Raw genomic sequence first — 21,654 nt, 5'->3', positions numbered from 1 at the left:
TCTGGTTCTATTTGATCGTTCCTTGCTTTTTGCTTCACCTGGAAACCGGTCCAGTCCACCATCTTGTTCCACTGCTCTTATTCCTGCTCTAAGGCTTGAGGCATCTCTAAGAGACACTGAAGTTTTATACAGAAGCAGACAAAGGAACCAAATCAGGCGAACGAGGTTCAATCAAAATGTTCAGTCTGCACCTAAAACGAGCAAAAACTGTACCAGATTTAAATTTGACCGCCATCTTCCTCACAGCGGTCACGATGTGCAGCGATACGCCGCTGCCAGCGCTCCTGCCACACCTGGAACAAACATCATGTGTGATCGGGGTCGAAGATTTAATTACTCAACTTTAAAAAAGGAGTTGATGCCAAAAGAACTGGTTCTTCTTGAATTTAGTGTCTCTGCAGCCAACTCTTTAAAACCACAGCCAACCACCAGTGGACTGTGTGTTTTTGCAGTTCAGCAGAGTGGAAACTCCTCTCTGGAGAAATAATCTCCATCCAGCAGTGAACACTTTTCTGACATCAGCTTTAATAAAGGTTAAGAAGGACGGTATGAAAGGGTGGAGTGAAACAAAGGTGACCTAATTTTCCTGTCGCTTTAACAACTCAAGAGCAGACAGAAAAGGTCAACGCCACAGCAGGGTGAAATAAAGCAAGGATGGAGAGTGTTATTATCCTGCTGCTAGATGATTATGTTTTAAAAGAGAAGTCAGATCTGATATTTCATACTGTCAGTGTCACCCACTGCTAATACAACAAGACTAGCTAAAAACCTAGTACTTGGCTGGACCGTGTATGGGTGAGTGCTTCATCAACCAGTGTTAACTCGATATAACAGGTTAGTTTCTACTTTAGCTGAGCACATTCCCACGACTGGTATACAGTTCTCTGAGCAGGCAAACAGAAATGAGTCTCACTCCCTGATGACGTAAAAGAAACTGTGACAGTCAACGGGAAAAGCCCAACATCTGAGGTTTTCCTCATTAAACATGGAGCCCTTCCTACCATTTAAGTGCTAAAATGAGCCAACAGCCAACCATTCTGATACTTGATTAACTGTTAACTGGAGTGTTGGACGAAACAAGACATCTGAAGGCATCAACTCCCATCACTATGAGGAAGCCTTCTGACATGTAGTAGACTAAATGATCAATCAATGAATCAAAAATATAATTAATCATAAATTCACTGTAAAGATAAGCTTCGGTCGCAGCCCCAGAACCATTTTCGCTCTGACTGGGGCCAAAAAAAAACTTTTATTTTTTATGATCCATCCAAAACTCTTTCACAAATAAAACCTTTTTCCTTGTCCAAGTATAACTTCTAAATGATGAGCTTCTACACCAACTGAAAGTGGAACAATGGCTAAACTACTGACTGCAACTATGTTTAAGGCGTCTCCATACATGAAAACATCAATACTAGTTATTCCCTTTAATATGTTTGTGCAGCAGAGTTCAAGCATCTCTTTTGCTCCTTTAAAGAAAAACATCAGTTGCTTTATTCAGTCTGAAATCTCGAGGGACGACTGTGAACCTTCAGAGCAGTTATAGCAAAACACACTGAATATTGGTCAATTCTACTCTACCCTGTTCAGGAGCCAACAGCTTCATATATAATTCACGCCCTCATACATCAATTGTGTTCATAAATTCACTCTCATGTATCTTTGCCCTATTTTCCCCCAGCTCCTCTTTCTTTTTTTTCCAGAGAAATGATGTGACCCGCAAGAGCTCCTGCTCAAATTGAATTAACCTCAGGCACATGGTTCATTAGGGGGTGGGAGGCCTGCCCGGTGCCACGGGCAATTAGCTTTTACAGCGCAAGTCTGCACGGACCAATACTGTGTCCTTGCTGTCAACAGACGCACAAACACAAGGGGCACGGACACACAGCACGCAATTACAGGAGGATGAAGGCTATTAGTATCAGAACAGGGAGAAAACGTCATGTTTGACAGATGACGCAGTAGCAGAAGGGGGAGAGATCACAAAATCAACTGCATCTGTTTGCTAAATCTCTAACTCTATCTTTCTGTTCCTGTAAATCCTGAAGCACGGGATGTTCAGCTCCACACGTGATCAGTTTGTATGGTATTCACCTTTGCTTTTATAACATATCTCAAAGCTATAGCAAGCACATGTGCGCTGACTAGTTTTACATCTTCCCATTGGTGGGTGAGACGGTACAAACTCATGTTTTGTTCAAACACACTGAACTTTCTTTTAAATTCTAGTGCAGATCCCAAAATTGAACTGCTAAACTGAACAAACAGGCAAACACAGACACCACTGTCACCACTGATCTTAACTAAACAGAGCACGAGGCAGCAACAACAAATCTCCAGTGTTCCTGAAGTTTCACAAGACCTTTTTATTGCTGCTAGAAATGGAAAATCAGGCCAATTTCATCCTTTAAAAAGCTTAGAAATGATAGCGATTGTAGACCTATCTTATTTGTTCGCCCATTAGACACCAGAAGAACCAAGACCTAACGGATGCTCCTGCTAACCAGCTCGCCAATGTTGAGCTATCTGAGAAATGTTTCCGGTTTTTCTCCACGGTAAAAATATTTTGTAACCAACACGAATTCATACTGACCTGAAGCAACAAGTGTTTCACAGCTGCCTTTCAAGCCTGAAGAGGTCGAGTTGTTTGATACTGAAAAGCTGGAGTGAAGATGTTTTCACTTTAACGGACCCATATCATAGAAAGGGAAAAGTGTCCTTTTAAACCTCTGCACCAACAGTCATGGATGTTTTTGGGTTGTCCGTCCCGTTGTCGTGAACGCAATATCTCAATTACACCTCGAGGGCATTTCTTCAAATTTAGTACAAATGTTCACTTGGACTCAAGGATGAACTGATTATATTTTGGTGGTCAAAGGTCAAAGTTATGATGACCTCATGTTCTTGTGAAGAATAGAGTGGTGCAGGGATGACGTATTTTTGCCGGCCAACCCTGACATTAGCATCACCCTCAAGAAAAAGCCAATTGGATTTTTTCATTGGGTTTTCAATTGTTGCAGAAAATAAAAAGTGATCAGCTAAAGTTTCTGATCCTTCAGGTTTAGTTGATCAGATAATCTTCACAGATGAACACCACTGTTCTGATGTTTGAAGCCTAAATTAAATCTCCAGAAGCAAAAAGCTAATGTTAGGCTATAAACCAACTACACCACGGTCACATGACGTCAACGTCTCCACCACTGAGCTTCCAACTGTTCAACAACATGCACCAAGAAAATTTCATTATATCTATCTAACATTCACTTAGACTCAAAGATGACATGATTAGAATTTGGTGGTCAAAGGTCAAAGGTCACTGTGACTGCACAAAACACATTTCTGGCCATAACTCAAGAATTCACTCGCTATTGAACCACAACTGGACTGGTTGGCTGAGGCATACAACCACAAAGCAGTGATTCTAGTTTGATTATAAAGCAGGTCTAGGTGCTATATAAAAACTGTAACTCTGAACAAGTCATCAGGACTCCTGGAACCACCTGGAACCACCATCCAACCTTTTTTTTTTGTGGTTGTGGTTTTAACTTTAACTTCATTACAACACAACACCAAGCAGTAAATTTCAGTGCTGAAAGCTTCACATTTTCATCAGGGGTGGCAGTTGCCATTGGCATTTACCTGTGACTTTTACCAGCTACAATCAGCTACAGTCCGTTACCTGTGGTTGGCCTGGCCGAGCATCACCCAGAAAACAGTCAGCCAATCAGAAGAGAGGCTCAGAGACTGTTCCTGCTTGAGCTCCAGAGAGAAGCGTGAGAGAGGAAAAGTAAAACTATATTAAGATGGTTTTTGGTGCTTAAAACCTCTAATATATCTTCTTATGGATACCAAAACTTCAAATAATACACCGGAAAAGTGTAAAATATGGGGCCTTTAAGTTTCCATTTGAAGCCCACAGCGGCTGTTTACTGCTGTGACCACATCATACAGGATCTGTTTGGTTTTATTCCTGCGTTGGTTTACATTCTCTCAAAGGCAGCAGACATATCCACACCTAAAGGTCCAAGGTCAGTTGTTCCTGTTTAAGCCTCACTGACTGATGTGGGCCAAGAGGACGGAGCTGCCCTCTGCCCGTCAATCGGCCGCTGTTTCATGGGAAAAAGAAGCTGCTTAATGAACCCTGAAGTCATACGAGGACAGCACTATATAAAATCCATTCATCAGAAATCAGATACACAAGACGTTACCAGAAAAAACAACTAAACCACATAAAAATCGATGTGAAGCTGATTCGCCTGCCAGAGAACTGAAGTCAGATTCAACAACGGAAGAAGGTCTTCAGACTGAATCTAATCAATTTGCTGGAAAACCATCACACACCATGTGAACATGTCACAATACACTAAATTCCAGCTATTTCCCATGAGTATAAACCTGAAAACTGGATAAAACAGAACTGTTGCTTTGTGAACCAAAATGTTTGGTCAGTTATTTTAGTTGCTGCTCGATCAGGTTCAAGCTTCTGAAATCTGAGGTTTTGCTGCTTTTCTCTGTTTATTTTCACCATAGTTTAAATATTACAAGAGATTTAGACTCTTGGTAGTTTTGATCTAAAAAATAATCAACATTATAATCAGTGATGAAAATAATCCTTTTAGTGTAAAATGAACTGGTTACCCTCTTGTATGTCTGAGTCTGGGTATGTAAACACATTTTTTTTAATGAACATTATTATTCATATTCCCTGACTTCCTGGCTGACTGAAAGATTTCTAATATGAGTGAGTTCATCCTGTTCAGAGCGTGACAGCGACCTTCAGCACCAATATTCACCTCCTGATTATCATAAGCTGCAGTGAATTCACTGAGGCAGGCAGCCAGAGTCACTGCTTTGTTACTGTAATGACTGTGCCAGCACATTAGTGATGCTTTCTGACTGAGTACACTGTAATCACACTGATGCACATAGAGAGGTGCTGAGATACTTACTGCACACACTGAAGCCAATGATCAGCTGCTATTCTTTTATTTTCCCTCACTTATGTAAACCTGAATCACACTTCGTCTCATTTGTTCTGTTTTCATGCCGAGAACAGAAAGAGACTGTTGGACACTATTTTTATTTTCATTTCATCTTCGAGTTTAGTTCTTGTTTTTTTAACCAGAAACATCACTATCACTACCTGCTTTCACCCCACACAGTTTTTACATTTACTCATTTGGAAGACATTTTTATTCAAAGCAAAGGAAAACACTAAAGCTTCAGTGCAGTAGGAAACGGTGAAGTAAGAACTAAAACTATCAAACAAGGCAAAATGCAAGGAAATCAGTGGAAGTCGGAGGTCGGATCTGCTCCACCTGAAGAACACCTCAGTTGTTAACATTAGATTTTAATACAAACACTTTAGGACGTTGTTAGATCAAATTTATCTGTTGACGTTAAGCCATGAACATGAACCGATTCCAACCTATCGTAACCACTGTTAGCAATACCACTAGATAACAACGCTGTGGTATTTTACTCATAAACAGCGCAGCAACATGTCCACAGATAAAAACTGAACTCAAAAATTCTGACTTCCAAGCACAAATGGATCATAAATACCATAAATATTAGTTCAGCATGTTAGGGTGTTAGAGGTGTTAGGAGAGGAGGTGCTCTCAGAAGAGACGAGTCTTCAGGAGTATGTTTAGCCAGTGGAGGTCACTGAGCAGCAGAGTGCATTCTGGACCTTCTGTAAGAGTCTCACTGCTCATGAAGGGAGGCCCATTGGAAAGCACTGCAGTAGTCGAGGTGACTACGTCCTGTACCAAGAGTTGGGTGTCATACTGAGTCACGCGAGGCCAGATTTCTCTTATGTTGTATGGTGGAAAGCAAAATGGTCAGAGACGACGTCCCAAACCCGATGCTGTGGTTGCATTTTTTGGTGGAATTCCTCATACTCTCTCTTCTCTATAGGTGGCTTTTGTAACCTTCTCACCAGACGGTTGATATTGCTCAGGTGGAAATCTACAACTCTACAACGTTCTTAATTTTGCCAAACTAGAAAGAATTAGGTTCATAATCAAAGGCTCGTTGTGGAAATTTAAAAATATATCGGACTCTTTCTTTAAACCTGCCGTGCAGAGCTTTTGTCTCCCCCTTCTGGCAGAAAGGTTAACTACACAAACACTGTCGACACATGCTTACGACATGTTTGTCCTCGCGGTCGATCGCTTTCTTTTCTCCTCTGATCACCAAGTTTCTGTTTCATCTGGAGCATCAGACTCTTTCCTCGGATGCTTCTGAGGTTTTACCTCGTAGCTGCAGCTTTAACCGTGAGACAGGAGGCCTAGCGTGCTCTAAGCTGCTCACCCAACCATCATAATAACTTAATAATCATAATTACGTTCCATTGTTTAAATGGAGGGCTGCAGATTAGATTGTTCCCTATAGGTTAAACACACTTTTCCAAACAAGCGTTTCAGCTAATGGCTCCCTGGAAAGAGTCCCACGTTAAAATCAGATGAACGAGTGCCTCCACTTAGAGCACCAAAACACACACACACACACAGCTGGCAGACAGGCGCTAATTTTAGCTTTTAATTAAATTCACCAGCTCTTGAATTCATCTCAGGGTTGTGATTAAGGACAATGCTGCGCTGCGTTAACAGGAAGCGAGCAGGGAGTTGAGCTGGATTTTACTGTTCACGGCTTTACACACTGACAGATAGGAGATCAGAAACACCTCAGCTGCCCCCCCCCCACACACACACACACATACCACCGCCGCCGCCACATGAATGATTTTCTCAATTAGTGTGGATGAAGTGTGCAGCGAAGGGGAGGGAGGTGTGTGAACGATGGCAGGCCTGTGTGCATAATTAAAGTGAGTTTCTGTGACTTTTTTTTAGCGAGCGTGTAGTAATCACATGTGCCAGCATGTGTTCATACTGTATGCATGGTTGTACAGTGTGTTTGCACGCAGGAATGTACGAGCCCATCCTGCACACGTGTATCCAAATCTCTGCTTACAAACAGTCAGTGCTTTTGACAAGCGGCCAAAATGATTAGCTGCCAGTTTGATTCAGTTACAAAGCTTTTCATCTACAGGTTTCCAACAGGATTAACAATCCCACAGTTTTTACAACCTCCAATTTACTGAGGCTCAGCTTCATAAATGTGCTCGGTTTGATGCCAGCACGACTGAGGAAATTGAGATGTGAGTATTGTTATCAAGGTGTGACAGAAGACGGGAATGATAAACAGACAAACAGAGAGAGGGGAAGGAAGAAGAGGAGGTTTGTAATGATAGAAAGAAGGACAGAGCTTTTTAAAATGATGTTAACGAGCAACTAGCATCGATTCATCACTGAGATCTGAGTGAAATATGCAATTAACCACTAAAGCCAAGTTTTTTGTTAAATGAAACCACATGTAAAAATGTAGAAGCTGCCACATTGAAACAGATACAGATGTGTCATGTTAGGAGCACGAAAGACTGAATAACAAAGTTATTCATCATTGTTTTTAAGTGTATTTCATGGGCTCAGCATCAGTGTATGACCACTGACCACGGTGCATACGTACAAGGAAAAAATCCAACTGCAGCTTCATTAAAAACCAACAACATAAAACTAACAACAGAGCACCACACAACCAGAATAATAAAGTAAAGGAGGAATTAATGTAGAAATAAAAACTAAATTAACAAAGAAATGAGGATAAAGTGGACAAAAAACCACAAAGACTGCAACACACGTCAGGTGTAACACACACGTCAGGTGTAACACACGTCAGGTGTACCTGTCTTGTGGAGCGGGGGCTCTAGTTTTAAGACTCATTATTTTACTTGAGTTTATCTCATATCCTCCACAAATGTAGCGTGTGACTCTGCGAATCAACACAAAGATAAAAACTAAACATATCGATGAAAGTGAAACCACCTGCTGAGCCCGGGCAACAGTTCAAATTAAAGCCATAACATAATTCACACTAACCTCCAGGAGTGGAGTCTTTCAGTTGTCAATCCGGGTCATCAGTTAAATCTACCTGGTGAAGCAGGTACAGGTCGACCGCTCTAAAACTCTCCAACTCCCGGTTAACGATGTTTAACTCCTCTGTTTGTCCGTGTTAATAATAATAATAATAATAATAATAATAATAATAATCCACCAGCGGTGTTTCCTTCAGAACCCGCCATTATGACTACGTCACACGATGACCCACCTCTGACCCCGATGACCTTTAACCTTCAGCATTTTCTTTTCACGTTATTTTATACGTCTACATTTTACGTTTTTTTAAAAATTATTTAACTGCTGCAGTTACTTTACAAATTAATATTTTACAAACATACATTACGAAAACTTTATTAAATATGATTCTTCTCAGATAAATTAAACTACACATGGATAGTGGATCTTATTTTTTAATGTAAAAAAAACAAAAACACCAAACATTTCGTGACTCGTGAGACTTCGCTTCGCTTTTCCTTTCAATCATTTTTTATAATTTGAAATCGTTTTTAATATTTTCTAGTTTTTGACTGTTGACTGGCAGCTTCTCTCACTTTTTCTGATTTTTTGCAAAACTAAACAATCAGTTAATCAAGAAAATAGGAAATAATCAGCAAATTAGTTCAGTAATGAAAATAAAAATTAGCTGCACACATCACCCCTTATAAAAAATGAGTACCACCTCGACCAGTAACCTGCTGCTTAATATAATGTATAATAGTAGAAAATTCACATTTTTCTGCTGATTATATTTAAATACTTTCACTCATAATGAAGCTATAATACAATCAGTTTCCCATCAGTGGTTTAGTGATGTTACACACTCACCTTGCTGGTTTCACACTCATGTCCCATAAAAACTCAAGAGAACAAACTGTTTTTACTTCATGATCCAGCTCACAGTCAGTGTGACTGGACCTTTAAAACATATTCTTCATCATATTTATGTCCCAGTCTTATAATTAAAATATATTCAGTCCAGCTGATGTATGTTAGTATTTGCTGTACCCTGATGGATTTGTCTCTATAACTAAATCAAAACAGCTGCATTTGTGACAGAGAATCCACAGGGACGTGAACAACCTCCAGATTTTTAGGAGCATGATAAATTGAGTGAAATCTCTTCTGATATTTTCACTGATGCTCACACTGATATGATGTTGTTTGTGTTAACGGGGACGATGTGTGTCTGTCTCCAGTGTATTGACTTTGGAACAGGAGTCCAGTACTGTACAGTTGACTACAGGGGGGAGGGGAAATTGTCTGTTTATTTTTTTTTCTTTGGAGGACAAATGGGGAAATGACTGATATGTTGCTATTAATTTTAAGAGGAATGTCACATTTCATCCATTTAAAACGAGGGGATTATGAGGACATGTCAAACAGGGACAGACACAAACAAATAACCGAACCACAACGATTTACTGTTGTTGTTTGTTGTTTCTTAAATACGTCTCAGGCTGCAGCCAAAAACATATTTAAAGTCAGGTGACCTGGAAACTGAAAAACCACCTCTCAGCTTAAAGTAAAAGTTTGGAAAATGTGTTTGTTTGATAACACCACAGTCATGACTCTGCCCTAAATATGAAGCTACAACCAGCAGCTGATTAGCTTAGCTTAGCACAAAGACTGGGCAAACAGCTAGCCTGATTCTGTGTTAAAGTTTGATGGGTTTGATGAATAAGGACATTCTGTTTGATTTGGCACTATATGAATAAAAATCAACTTGACTTGGCTAAGGGGGACAGAACTGGTATCGGCAGGAATTTAGACCTCTGCGTATTTGGTTGCAGGATAAATCAGAGAGGTCATGATGTGATTAACAATTAATTTTCTCTGTAGTTTTACCTTTTCAAGCCTCTAAAACTGTTCAAACCAAACCATCTGACAGAGGAAACCCACTCAGCTCAGGTCCTTGTTTTAGTCAGTCACCTCTAGAGTCATAATTTAAACCTTTAACACTGAGAAAACGTGCCTGACCTCCCATACTGTGACTGAAAAACTGAGTGCCACGAAGGCCTCGATTGTCAAAGACACTGCAATCTGCGGCGGCTTGGCTCCACCCACTGAAGTTTTAGATTTTTTCCGCCTCAGAGAAACGTTTGTGTGACTAAAACCTCCGTCAGTGCAGAACAACCGCACAACAGCACGAACAATATCACTACTGTTTGACTCCTCACGTGTTTTAGTGATAAACAAGTTCAGTCAACTGAAGGCGATACACACTCTTACTGTGCTGTAGGTGCACTGACTGATCCATCCATCCATCTAATCTGTCTACTGTACTGTGTCCATCCTCCACCCATCTGCAAATCCATGCATCCATTAACCCATCTGCCAGTGTGCATCAGCTCATCCATCAGCCTCCAGTTTTCCATCAGAGAATCCATCCACGATGGCCTTCACCCCACTCACACTCCACAAGCATCCATCCACAGTCTGCGGGTTTCCACCGTCAGCATATAGAATTAGCAAACGCAGCGGTAAATGTTTGAGATTTAGCTCCTACAGGCTCTGTGAAAACATACTCACTGCCTGACATATGTGTAAAGAAAACACACACAGGTCACACATTCTTAAAATATATTTCTTCAGGGAGAATACAGGCTAATCTAATTTACCAGGAACCAGCTCCACGTACAGTAACTCCTCGTTCCAGGCCATTTTTGAAAATAAAGTCAAATTAAATAACAGATTAGCCACCAGTGGGTCCTGTTCAAACTGCAGAGAACAAAAGCAGCAGCGAGGGGTCAGCGGATGAGTAATGGGAGGAGAGAGGGATGTCTGCTGCTGAAACGAGTCGTCAGAGCTATTTCAGGCCTGGAGTTGTTTAACAAAGAGCTCTTATTTTGTCAAATGGTCCATTTATGAAAACAATGGTCGAGGTCTGGAGCCGGCGTTGGGAAAGTGAAAGGTTGAAAGTGCTCGTAAATGTCAAACAGGCCACCTGAGGAATGGCCTGGGGTGCTAACAGCTAATATTACTCCAACTATTATTGTGCAGGATCTGACAGAGGAAGTGTTGGACTGTGTAAAGGCTAACGGGTAGGGCTATTTGTTAAAGCTGAACTGGATTTTTATGTAAAATATCTTCATCTTTTTGGAATAAATCAAAACACAGAGCTGCAGCACAGGCCGCTCTACAACAACCAGCTGCAGATTTCATCACATTCCCAAAACTTTATGTTGGTTTTTCGGGAACTTGCACTGAACTTCAGAATTTTAATTTAATGCCACAACATTTCAGAAATAAATTATGCTTTTTTTTCTCCAGTAATTACATCTTTAATGAGCTAAACATAGAATATACCCAGAGGTCCCAAAACCTGAGTCCAACTATAAATGGAAATAGAAGTGGACCTAAATCTGATCCTTGTGGGACTCCGTAACTGGGTTTAAGATGAGTTTCTCATCCTCAGCTCTGTTTTAAGAGGAAATAAACGCATAAAATCCTCATTTGTGTGATTGGGGTTGTCTCAAGTTTCAACACTTTCAGATAATTGTGTATGGAAGTGTAATGCAGAGGTAAGCAGTTTCATAATACAGCAGGGATTATGGTTGATGTATGAGCGCCTCCTCCTGCTGTCACACTGAAACCAGATCCTGATATGACGAATGAAGCTTCTTATCTCTGCTGGAGACGTAAGTACTTATTTTGGACCGTTAGCGGTGTTTTCTCTTTTCTCGGCCAGAGCAGCTGCTCGATCCCTCTGAAGCTCAGTACTCCCCGAAACTGAAGCACCAACACCACCTCACTCCAGACACCATTCAACTGAGTTCATCCCCATTCATCATCTATTAGGGACAAGTAAACAGTGTGCACAAGGCATGATGGGAAAGGATTGAGTATTGAGCAAGAACAGTGTACCCATCAAACAGCTGCTGCGATGTAATTGAATGAGCAATTGTCCACGTCAGAGTACGTCCAGTAAAGTCCTTGTTTTTGCCACTGACAGACTCAGATTGTTATTATATAAGGGTTCTTTCTGTTTAACCACCTAGCACCTTTAAAGCTCACTAATAAACATCTTCTATCTCACCTGTTTAATCTGTACAAAAGCCAAAGTGTAAAAGCAGGAATTCTCCTGCTCTGTGACCTGTTTTAGGTTTAAATTTGATTTTTTTCCCTTTGATTGCTGCTTTTCATGTTTCCATATAATATGACAGATGTGAGCACATTCCTTGCAGGAGAAAAAAAACTTTGTCTGAGCATGTCAGTAATGTTAAAAATGATATTTCTGCTCTATAAAAGGCAAAAAGCTGCTTAAAGAGTGAAAGTGAGAAAAACTGTTTCATAGGTATTTTTACAGAGCAGCCAAGTGACTTGACGGATGATGTTAGAAAATGAAGATATTTATTGACTCAGTGAAGTTTTTACTCATTCAATCTCTGACCGAACGCAAACTGACAAAACCTGACTAACTGTTCATTTTCCACCCAAGTGAGTGAAGCTACTACATTTCTTTCTTTTTCAGGTCTAACATAAAAACACTGTTAGTGGGTCAGTCAGCTGGGGAGTCCCTGCTCTGTGATGTGGACACACTCCTCTCAGACCTCTCCGTTAGCGCAGGCCTGCATCGACACCATCCTGGTCGGTTTGAAGCCGCTGTACTGTCCGTCCGGGCTCGGGTACTCCTCCCTGACTCTCCACACGCAGCAGCTGGGGATGGCGGGCTGCGTGTCGACAGGTGGGTCTCCAAACCTCCAGCTCATGTACTGTCTGTAGGCGCAGTGACGCAGGGCGGCGGTCCGGCCTCGGTCGGCAGGTGCAGACAGAGGGTCGTGGTACAGGAGGACGGCCTCCAGCAGGGGGCGATGTAACACCAGCCGCTCAAACAGAGGAGACGAGGTGATGCAGGCGCCGTCGCTCTGCCTGCAGCACAGCTCCTCCTGCAGGAGAGAGGAGGGAGCGCAGCAGTCACACTTACACCAGGACGGACGCTCCACTTTGGGCTTTGGTTCAGGTTTATGGTTGAGGAGAGGCTGAGCGTCATGATCCACATCAACACCCGGCTGCAGCAGAGAGAGAGCGGCTCTCAGGTGTCCTGTGTCCTCCTGTTGGGACGAGAGTATATCACTGAAATCAGCCACAAGACTGAAGCAATGACTTAAACTTTTTAAACACGTTATAAAAGGGCTGCATTCACCTAAATTACAAAATATATTTACTCACTTGCCTCTAATGGTTTCTACCAATACATACTGTTGTGTTTTTTGTTGTTCTATCACAATCTGCATCAGCAGAATACATTAGAGGGAAGTCAGAATATTCAATACTGTGCAAAGGACAGAACAATGAATGACAATGAAATCAATCATTCAAACTTTGTTGCTCATAAACTGTTCTGTTGTCAGTCAGTTTAAAAGTGCGATATGGATCTTCTTTGGATCTCTCCTCTGCAGATCTTTACCTTTCGTGGCTGAACAGACATCGGTTTGACGTCTTGTAAACTTTTCTTCAGTGATTTCTTCAGCAGTCGAATGTTGTTCTCATCAACGTAGGAAACACAGAGGACACACTGCAACACACAGTCGAATATCAGACTGATTACAGTAACAATGGATTACTGGCTAAAGCACATACAATATCACAGCGTCAGTAAAATCAAACCATTCATCACCTTCTGTTTGTCTTGGACTGACTCCACTTTCTTCTCAGAGTAGTTTTGTCCGACCTCTGCAGAGTAACAGCTGGTTCCAATCAGCCAGTCGAGCACTATGCTCGTCTGGAGGAAAAGAAACACACACATAGTTTAATCCGCAGGACACTCCACTCATCCTAAACAATCGGAGCGTCTTAAGTGTCTTGAGATACAGATCCTCTAAGGGCCACTAGATCCTGTCTCCACACACACAGTAGTACAGAAAACCAATATGGAACAAACCATTCCAAAACAACCCAGATCTAAAGCCACCATGAATTCAAATCCATTTTTCAAAATGGATGCCAGTGACAACTGTTTTAAATTATTGCATGTATTATCCAAATAGCAACCCCCAAGAACTATGTATGGAAAATAAAATTCATCTATGTCCTCAAAATCAAATTATATCCAATGCTGATGAGAAAATTGAGCAGTTATTGAACAGTTATGACTGGCGGCCATTTTGAAAAATGTCTACCACTGGTGACATATTGATTTAATATCCAGATTTTTGCTATAAGTGTACCAATTTATATGCTTCTTACTTCTTAACTTTGTAGTGAAGTTTGTCCAGATACAGCCACCGTTCAAATGTCTAGACACTGACTGCCACTGTGTTGAATGCTAATGGAGACTAAATGGATGAATGGACACTTGTTTGACAGCAGCTAACACTGTGTGGTCTCTCACCAGAGCGTAGTACGACAGCGTTGATCCAATGTAGATAACAAGCTGAATGAAGCTGAACTTTCCCGCCTGAAAAACACATCAAACAGTCACTTGTTTGCTCTTAATCACCTTTCTCTTCCATAGTCGTAGCCACAACTTAGAAATACAGAGTTTCTAAAGGTTGTCTAGAAGTCTTTAGAGGGTTTTAGTGGTCCTTTAAGAGGTCCTGGTAGTCCTTTAAGAGGTGGTGGTCAATAAGGAGATTCTACAGGTACTTTAGGGAACGCTGAGATCCATTGATATAGTTCTAGTCGTCACTAGGAAGGCTCTATGAGTAGTTTAGGCCTTTTTAATAGTCATTAAGAAGGTTCTAATGGTCACTGAGAATGTTCAACATATAGTTTTGGATGTGGAATAAGCAAATATTTAAGACAATAGGAAATCAAAAGAAACTAGATGTTAAAGGGTTAAGTAAAACTGCACCCACCTGTCCGAACACCATGACGTCAAACCTGATCCCAAATACTTTGTACAGTGTTCGCTCCTCCACTCCGCTTACTGTGTTGTATTTTGCATACCTGATCAGACGACAGTAGATATGAGAAATAAAAGAAACAGTGAAGCACATATCTCTTTATGTGACAGTGAATAAATAACTATGTGAACATTTTGAACTTGACCTTTGACCCCAGTGACCCTTGCTGACCTGAAGTTGATGCCTGGATACAGCGTCCTATTGCTCTCTTTCTCATCCAGACGTCTGAAGGAGTATCTGGGCAGGCAGCGCTGCATGAGCCGGTCCAGGTTGCAGTCCCATTTGATCAGGATGCCAATGACGCCCCCCTGTGGTCAACAGTGGATACTGACTACATGGAAGGAGTAAGGTTGCTTCTGAATGTCTCTTCAGTGGTGGAAAGCATTTTTCTAGAAACTTGTGTAAGTCTGTCTTGAAATATGAAATATGGAAGAAGGAAAACCCAGATTTTACAGAATACTTGAAACAAAATAATTTTAGCTTGAAAGAGGATGAAATATTTTTACAGCACAGACAGATGTTTTTCACTTTAAAATTTTAGGGACTCTTAATGTTTGCTGTTATACTAAGAATGCTGACTCTTCACTTTCATCCACACAAACTGTAGAGAGTTTGTGGTGTGAACACTTCCTTTTTGGTTATCAGGTCAGTTTCATTTCCACTTTACTTGATCTCTTGCTGAGGACAACAACCAAAAAAAGAGAAAGTCCAGTCTCGCAATAATTCTGCATCCTGACATTTCAACAGTGAAGTCATTCAGTAAAGTGTTGGATCGGTGACCAGAGCCTCTATTTATCAAAACCTTCAAGACTTAAGTACTAACTTAACACAGTAAAAACTTGTTGGAGTGAAGACAAAGTTAGCAACGATTTCCTCCTATGTACAGCTGAGTGGAAAGGTCACTCTGACCTCTAGCAGTTTGATAAATATGTAAAAATAATACCCATGTTGTAAGAAAAATTAATCTAACTCTCACAGCAGAAACGTTTGAACATGTAGTCCCACCTCTATCGCCATTTCAGAGAACTTTTCCCCAGCATCTCGAACCATGTCTCCCAGTCTGAAGATGGGACACAACGAGTCGTTCGCTCTGTTACAGCTCTTCAGGTAGGCGTCGTTCATCTCTGGGAGGATGTTCCTCCTGCAAAATAAAACAGACTCCCAGAGAGTCAGGGTTTCAGAGACGTGATGGGGTCTATCTGCCTCAAAGAGCTGCAACACCTTAAAGATTTTTGGTCCTCTGGTTTCAGAGGAGAGTTTCACTGAAAAACTTTACAGCTCTACCTTCAATCATAAAAATTCTTACCGGAAGTAGTTGAATGCAGGGAATCTGATGTTGTTTTTGATGAGGACTGTGAAGTTCTCAGCTGCTGCCAACAGAGCAGGTCTGCAACACAGAAAGTTTTAATCATTATAAACTGGAGGCAATTAAACAACAACAGTACCAGAACTGAGGTTATAATGATCATTACAGACCAGAATAATTCATTGTTGGATGGATGGTTGTATTGTTTCCTAAATCAAAATGGTTTGTCTCCTGCTAGACTGTCAGGTGTAACCATGCTTTCATTTATCATTTTAGCATACTAAACCTCACCTTGTCATTCATGGGATGCCACATTTAGGATGTTATTATGCTAACATTAAGATGTTAAAATCAAAGTACATTTGAGGAGCTGACGAGTGTTTGCACTGAGCTGCTGGTGGCACTAAATGAAAAGGATTGGGCAAGAACATTTGTACTAGACTTCATGGTAATATCATGAATATCATGAACATCCCCATCACATAGTCCACCTTTTGTCTGCTGATCAAAATGTGCAGAGTGACTGAAATGTCTGCACAACAATGTCCTAACCAATCCCCAGTCCAGTTCACCTTGGAGGGTTTGTCTTGGTTTCTACTGGACACCACGCAAAAATCTCACAGGTTTTCTTCAACACATCAAACTTCACACACGATCCCGTCTGAATCCCTGCAGAAGACAAACAAACAGTCCTGAAAACTATAAACTGATAAGTCACATGTTTGATTCCTGCAGTAGCTGTAACTCTATTTAGCAGAGAGCTGAGAGCTACAACTGGCTGAAGCTAAACCTGCAACACATTAATGGCAAATTCCTCTGCGTCTTGTGGAAACAGATGTCAAATGCCAAAACAGCTTAATATCTGTTTCAATCCATTCTGAGATCCTGAGACATTTTAAGGGACCCTGTTTATTCAAATTAAATAATGGAGTCTGTGTTGTCATTGGTGCCAAATATTTTACTTTAGATAATGAAATTTCAAAACTTTATCATAAAGAGAGGGATTTGTGCAGAAAAGCCAGATGCACTAATGATGCTGAACCTCAACCAGACACTAGAAACTGATTTGGTGACATCACTTGACAGGTAATTCTGGGTAATGAAGTCCTTTGTAATCCTTAAAAACTTGGTTCTGGAATTGCTCAGTAAAAAAATACAAGAAGAAATAGTGCATTTGTTGGACTATTTTCAGCGGTGGATTAATCTACATTTGGTGCTCTAGTGCTAACCAGTGCTTCCTGGTGCTAAACCAGGTCTAATAAATGAAGTTACTGTACCGTGGTTCTGTTGACCCCAGGCTCCTTTCTCACAGTCTTTATCAGTCCGACACAGTCTGCCATTACGAGGAGCCTGGAATATAAACACTGCTGCAGAGTGAGAAAGGTTTGCTAACGTTATAATGTCATTAGCAGCACTTTAATGATCAAATGTTGAAGGTTTGGTTGTGTTTGTTGACATTACACTACTTTAACTACCTGAATAGAAATGATAATAATAATAATAATGATGATAAATCACCTCTGGACATTTTCCCTGCTTCTGATTCTTCGTCACGATGACGTTGGTCACCACAAAGAAGGAGTTTTTCTCCTAAAAAGAAAATGAAAAAAAGTCCTTAAATTCTGCTCTTTGACAAACACAGAGAACCTTCACAGTCCAGCACCCAGAGGACCCAGCTCCCACCTGCGAGGGCCCGCTGTAGTCCACCACATCCCAGACTAGGTCCCCGATCCCGGTCAGGTGAGTCTGAGCTACACCCTTCACTTTGGCGGTAACTGAGCTCACCACCAGGTCAAACTCCTGGTACTCTCTGTTCCACAGCATCATGATGCTGAAAATACAATAAAAAACAAGCTGGTTAATGTTAACTCTTCTGTTTTGTCTTGTCTTTTACTCAGTTTTCATCTTTTGCTGTCTTAGCACATGTTTTCTTGACTGCAAAACAACAACTCCATCCCTGTAGTGACCTGTGTATATGGATGACAGTAAAGCTCTCCAGTCTCGAGCAATGTCATTAAGCTGAGACTTCATTCTAATTTTCTCTATATTTACATTTATAGCCAGACGTTTTTAAATCCTGGTTTCAACAGACCCCAGAACGTATCATCCTGATGTTCATCCACTCTCATCCTTAGGGTGTGTCCTCTACTCCCTCCTCTACTCCCTCCTCACCCATAACTGCTCCTCCATTAACCCCACCAACACCATCGTGGTGTCAGCAGTCTGCCCTCTGTGTACAGGGGGAGGACGTAGAGTAAAGTTCCTCGGAGTTAACATCTCACCTGACCTCGCCTGGACCCACCAGGTGAGAAAAATCCCGACAGAGGCTTTACTTCCTCATCATCTACCTCTACACCCTGGTCGTCACCTGTACTGTTTTATCTTGTATTTATAACTTTTGCCTGTTTCCATCATTTTATCTTGTGCTGTCAAACCTAGAGCTGCTAACTGGTCTTCTGTTTTGTTGTTTTTTTCAAACAGTGACAATAAAGATCTATTTATTTTATTCTATTATTGAATTCTACCATAACTTTTTCCATTCTTTTAATCAAATCAGTTTAAATATATTAATATAATTCTACAATGTTTTATTCAGTTTCAGCGTCTTGTTTGCCAGTTTTTAATTTTCTTTATTGAGGTTAAATGTTTCTTAAGGTTTTAAACAATTGAAATATTTCTAGCAGACTCATAACACTGAGTATTTGATGCAGAGTAGAACTGGTCATCTACTGTAAAGGACAGACAGAAATGATGGTTCTGTGGGCGGTTCCGACAGAAATATAACATTTCTTAGAATACAGTGTAAAGATTTACTCTTATAGAAGCCTCAGCCGGTTGTTGGAGATTTACGGTTTTCTCTAGAGGAACCTGTCGGTCGGTAGTGAACCGGTCAGACCGTTAACGGGACGAGAGACGGTGAATGTTTTGGAGTCAGCAGCCGCTCCCCGAGCCTCCTGCAGCAGCAGCAGATGCGGGGGCTGAAATACTTCTTAAAGTTCACTCACCAGATGAACAGCAGAATGGTTGCGTTCAGAATCCACTTCAGGGAGCCGAGCCGGACGCTCTGGATCCGGACCAGCTTGTTGGTTTCGTACCGACACAGACCGAGCAGACCGCAGCGCGCCATGGTCCTGGATCCTGCAGCCGCTGTTTGGACTCCAGAGGCTTTCAGTGTGGAAGAGGAATCTGTGACTCACTTCTTGACTCTTCTTCCTGTGTGAAAGGTCACGTGTCCAGACTCCTGCAGCTGCTCTCACTTCCAATATCATCACCGCAGCTGCAGCGTCAAAATATAGTACAACAGTGTAGAAATACTGCAGTACAACCAGTCAGAAGTACATTAGTACTAGGAGCTAAATCTACGTCAAATATTAAAAGTAGAGGTTCTCGCTGCGCAGAAACACTGATCCTGTGAGAGATATTTAATTAGATATTTACATTCATACTGATGCATCAGTGATTCAGCAGCTTTCAGACCACTGGTTCTCAACCTGTGGGTCGGGCCCCTTTAAAAGACCGAGCTGAGTGGTCCAGAGATGATTCATGAGAGACGGGAAAAGTGTCCATGAACTCATCCCTGAGCTCATCCGAGCCGCTCAGAGGGTCTGAATGTGACATCGGTTCGAGCTTTAACTGTGATTGAGATTTTTTATTTATTGTTGTATTTGTTGGACAAACCAAAGGATTCACTGAGAATAAAAATAACAATCATATCCGTAAAATCAGACACAAGAAGACTTTATCTCACATCACTGCCAAGAAAACATGTTTAAGACTTTGTGCATTAAATTAAAGATCTTTTCATTGTTTTTAAGACCTCGTCTTTACTCTCAAAGACTTTTCAAGACCTGTGCTCTAGATGGCAGTGTTGTCTCAGCTGTGGTCACAGGAAGGATCTGAGACCCTGAGAAGGATTTCCCCAGCCTGTCTGCACAGATAAACATCAACAAAAAAAAAATCTGGTTTGAAAACAAAACCAATAATATGGTCGTTTCCATGTTCCTCCAGATAAAGAGGGTGTTGTTCCCTGGAGGACGACTGGATCTCTGTGAGTCTGATGACAGACTCTCTGTGTGCAGAGCTGGAATGTAACTAAAATACCAGAGTACAATTTGAACCAACTTGTACTCGAGTATTTCTGTTTTTCATCCAGAGGATTTATCAGAAACAGCCACCGCTCTGAACACAAATAGTTTCAATCTAATGCTACAGTTTATTTGTCTGCAGTGGGGGAGATGACTGTTCCTTCCCATTGTAAATCCATTCTTGCACCTTTTATTCACAGTTTGCTGAATGAGTGTTGAGTGGTTTTCCAGTGGTATTTGATAACAGCTGAGAGCAGTCACTTCCTGGTGAGAGGGAAGCTGCATGTTGCTGGTTTTACTGCCTCTTTAAAGGTGTTTCAACAGGTAGAAAGGACTGAGAGAGCTACAGTCTGTCAGATATAACCATCAAGAGTGACTGAATGTTTTTTGCTTTGTTTTTCACATATAAACGCTGGCAGCAGGTCAGTCAGCAGGGGGGTGTGGACCCTGCTCTGTGATGTGGACGCAGGTGCAGACAGAGGGTCGTGGTACAGGAGGACGGCCTCCAGCAGGGGGCGATGTAACACCAGCCGCTCAAACAGAGGAGACGAGGTGATGCAGGCGCCGTCGCTCCGCCTGCAGCACAGCTCCTCCTGCAGGAGAGAGGAGGGAGCGCAGCAGTCACACTTACACCAGGACGGACGCTCCACTTTGGGCTTTGGTTCAGGTTTATGGTTGAGGAGAGGCTGAGCGTCATGATCCACATCAACACCCGGCTGCAGCAGAGAGAGAGCGGCTCTCAGGTGTCCTGTGTCCTCCTGTTGGGACGAGAGTATATCACTTATCTGAGAGTAAAGACACTTTACTTCTGTACATTATTATATTTGTTTTTTTGTCCCGATGCTTCAACTCAGGAAGTTTCAGTTTACTTTAAGTTAATGTCTTGGAACAACAGGTGGATTTTCAGTCTTTGTAATTTCTCTGTATCTCCTTTGGATCTTTACCTTTCGTGGCTGAACAGACATCGGTTTGACGTCTTGTAAACTTTTCTTCAGTGATTTCTTCAGCAGTCGAATGTTGTTCTCATCAACGTAGGAAACACAGAGGACGCACTGCAACACACAGTCACATAACTGAGCTCATTACACTGACAGTGGGTTTACTACAGTACAAACAATATCACATCTCAGGAGAAATTCACCTTGTGTTTGTCTTGGATCGACTCCACTTTCCTCAGAGTATTTTTTTTACCACCTCTGGTGAGTAACAGGTTAAAATCAGCAGGTTGAGCAGTATGGTCGTCTGGAGGTAAAACACACACACACACACACACACACACACACACACACACACACACACACACACATTTATTTGATTTAACACTTCACCCACCGGACGCTCCAAACATCCTAAACATGCAGATCCCCTAAAGGCCACTAGATGCCGCCTCCAAGGAAACAGTGTATTCAGGTGAACAGGAAAGACTTCAACTTCCTCTTGCAAGCCTCAATTAC

At 41.5% G+C, this 21,654-nt stretch overlaps 2 protein-coding genes across 2 annotated transcripts; both read right to left on the bottom strand.

Moving 5' to 3' along the window:
* Positions 1-12,292: 12,292 nt before the first annotated feature.
* LOC108881637 (P2X purinoceptor 4) lies at positions 12,293-19,316 on the bottom strand. Its single transcript, XM_018673698.2, has 13 exons — positions 19,121-19,316; positions 17,799-17,946; positions 17,634-17,705; positions 17,393-17,465; positions 16,688-16,784; positions 16,116-16,196; positions 15,815-15,950; positions 14,981-15,117; positions 14,762-14,852; positions 14,296-14,361; positions 13,582-13,686; positions 13,372-13,479; positions 12,293-13,015 (listed from the first exon to the last, which is right to left on the bottom strand). Exons 1-13 carry the CDS (start codon positions 19,240-19,242, stop codon positions 12,509-12,511), a joined length of 1,743 nt encoding a protein of 580 aa, XP_018529214.1. The 5' UTR covers positions 19,243-19,316; the 3' UTR covers positions 12,293-12,508.
* Positions 19,317-20,105: 789 nt separating this feature from the next.
* LOC108881592 (P2X purinoceptor 7-like) lies at positions 20,106-21,323 on the bottom strand. Its single transcript, XM_018673646.2, has 2 exons — positions 21,145-21,323; positions 20,106-20,958 (listed from the first exon to the last, which is right to left on the bottom strand). The coding sequence occupies exons 1-2, from the start codon at positions 21,163-21,165 to the stop codon at positions 20,554-20,556; spliced, it is 426 nt and encodes a 141-aa protein (XP_018529162.1). The 5' UTR covers positions 21,166-21,323; the 3' UTR covers positions 20,106-20,553.
* Positions 21,324-21,654: the final 331 nt, after the last annotated feature.

Source organism: Lates calcarifer, linkage group LG13 (genome assembly GCF_001640805.2).
Source record: "Lates calcarifer isolate ASB-BC8 linkage group LG13, TLL_Latcal_v3, whole genome shotgun sequence".
NCBI lineage: Eukaryota > Metazoa > Chordata > Actinopteri > Centropomidae > Lates > Lates calcarifer.
The sequence above is the reverse complement of the archived record's forward strand: the minus strand, read 5'-3'. Positions and strand labels throughout refer to the sequence as shown.

Excerpts from the sequence above, each read along its gene's own strand:
- LOC108881637 (XM_018673698.2), bottom strand. The coding sequence starts at position 19,242 with ATGGCGCGCTGCGGTCTGCTCGGTCTGTGTCGGTACGAAACCAACAAG. Across the intron at positions 17,466-17,633 it reads AGCAGGGAAAATGTCCAGAG|GCTCCTCGTAATGGCAGACT; the intron begins GTGATTTATCAT and ends TTTATATTCCAG. Across the intron at positions 16,197-16,687 it reads ACCAAGACAAACCCTCCAAG|ACCTGCTCTGTTGGCAGCAG; the intron begins GTGAACTGGACT and ends TCTGTGTTGCAG.
- LOC108881592 (XM_018673646.2), bottom strand. The coding sequence starts at position 21,165 with ATGTCTGTTCAGCCACGAAAG. Across the intron at positions 20,959-21,144 it reads TGTCTGTTCAGCCACGAAAG|GAGGACACAGGACACCTGAG; the intron begins GTAAAGATCCAA and ends TCGTCCCAACAG.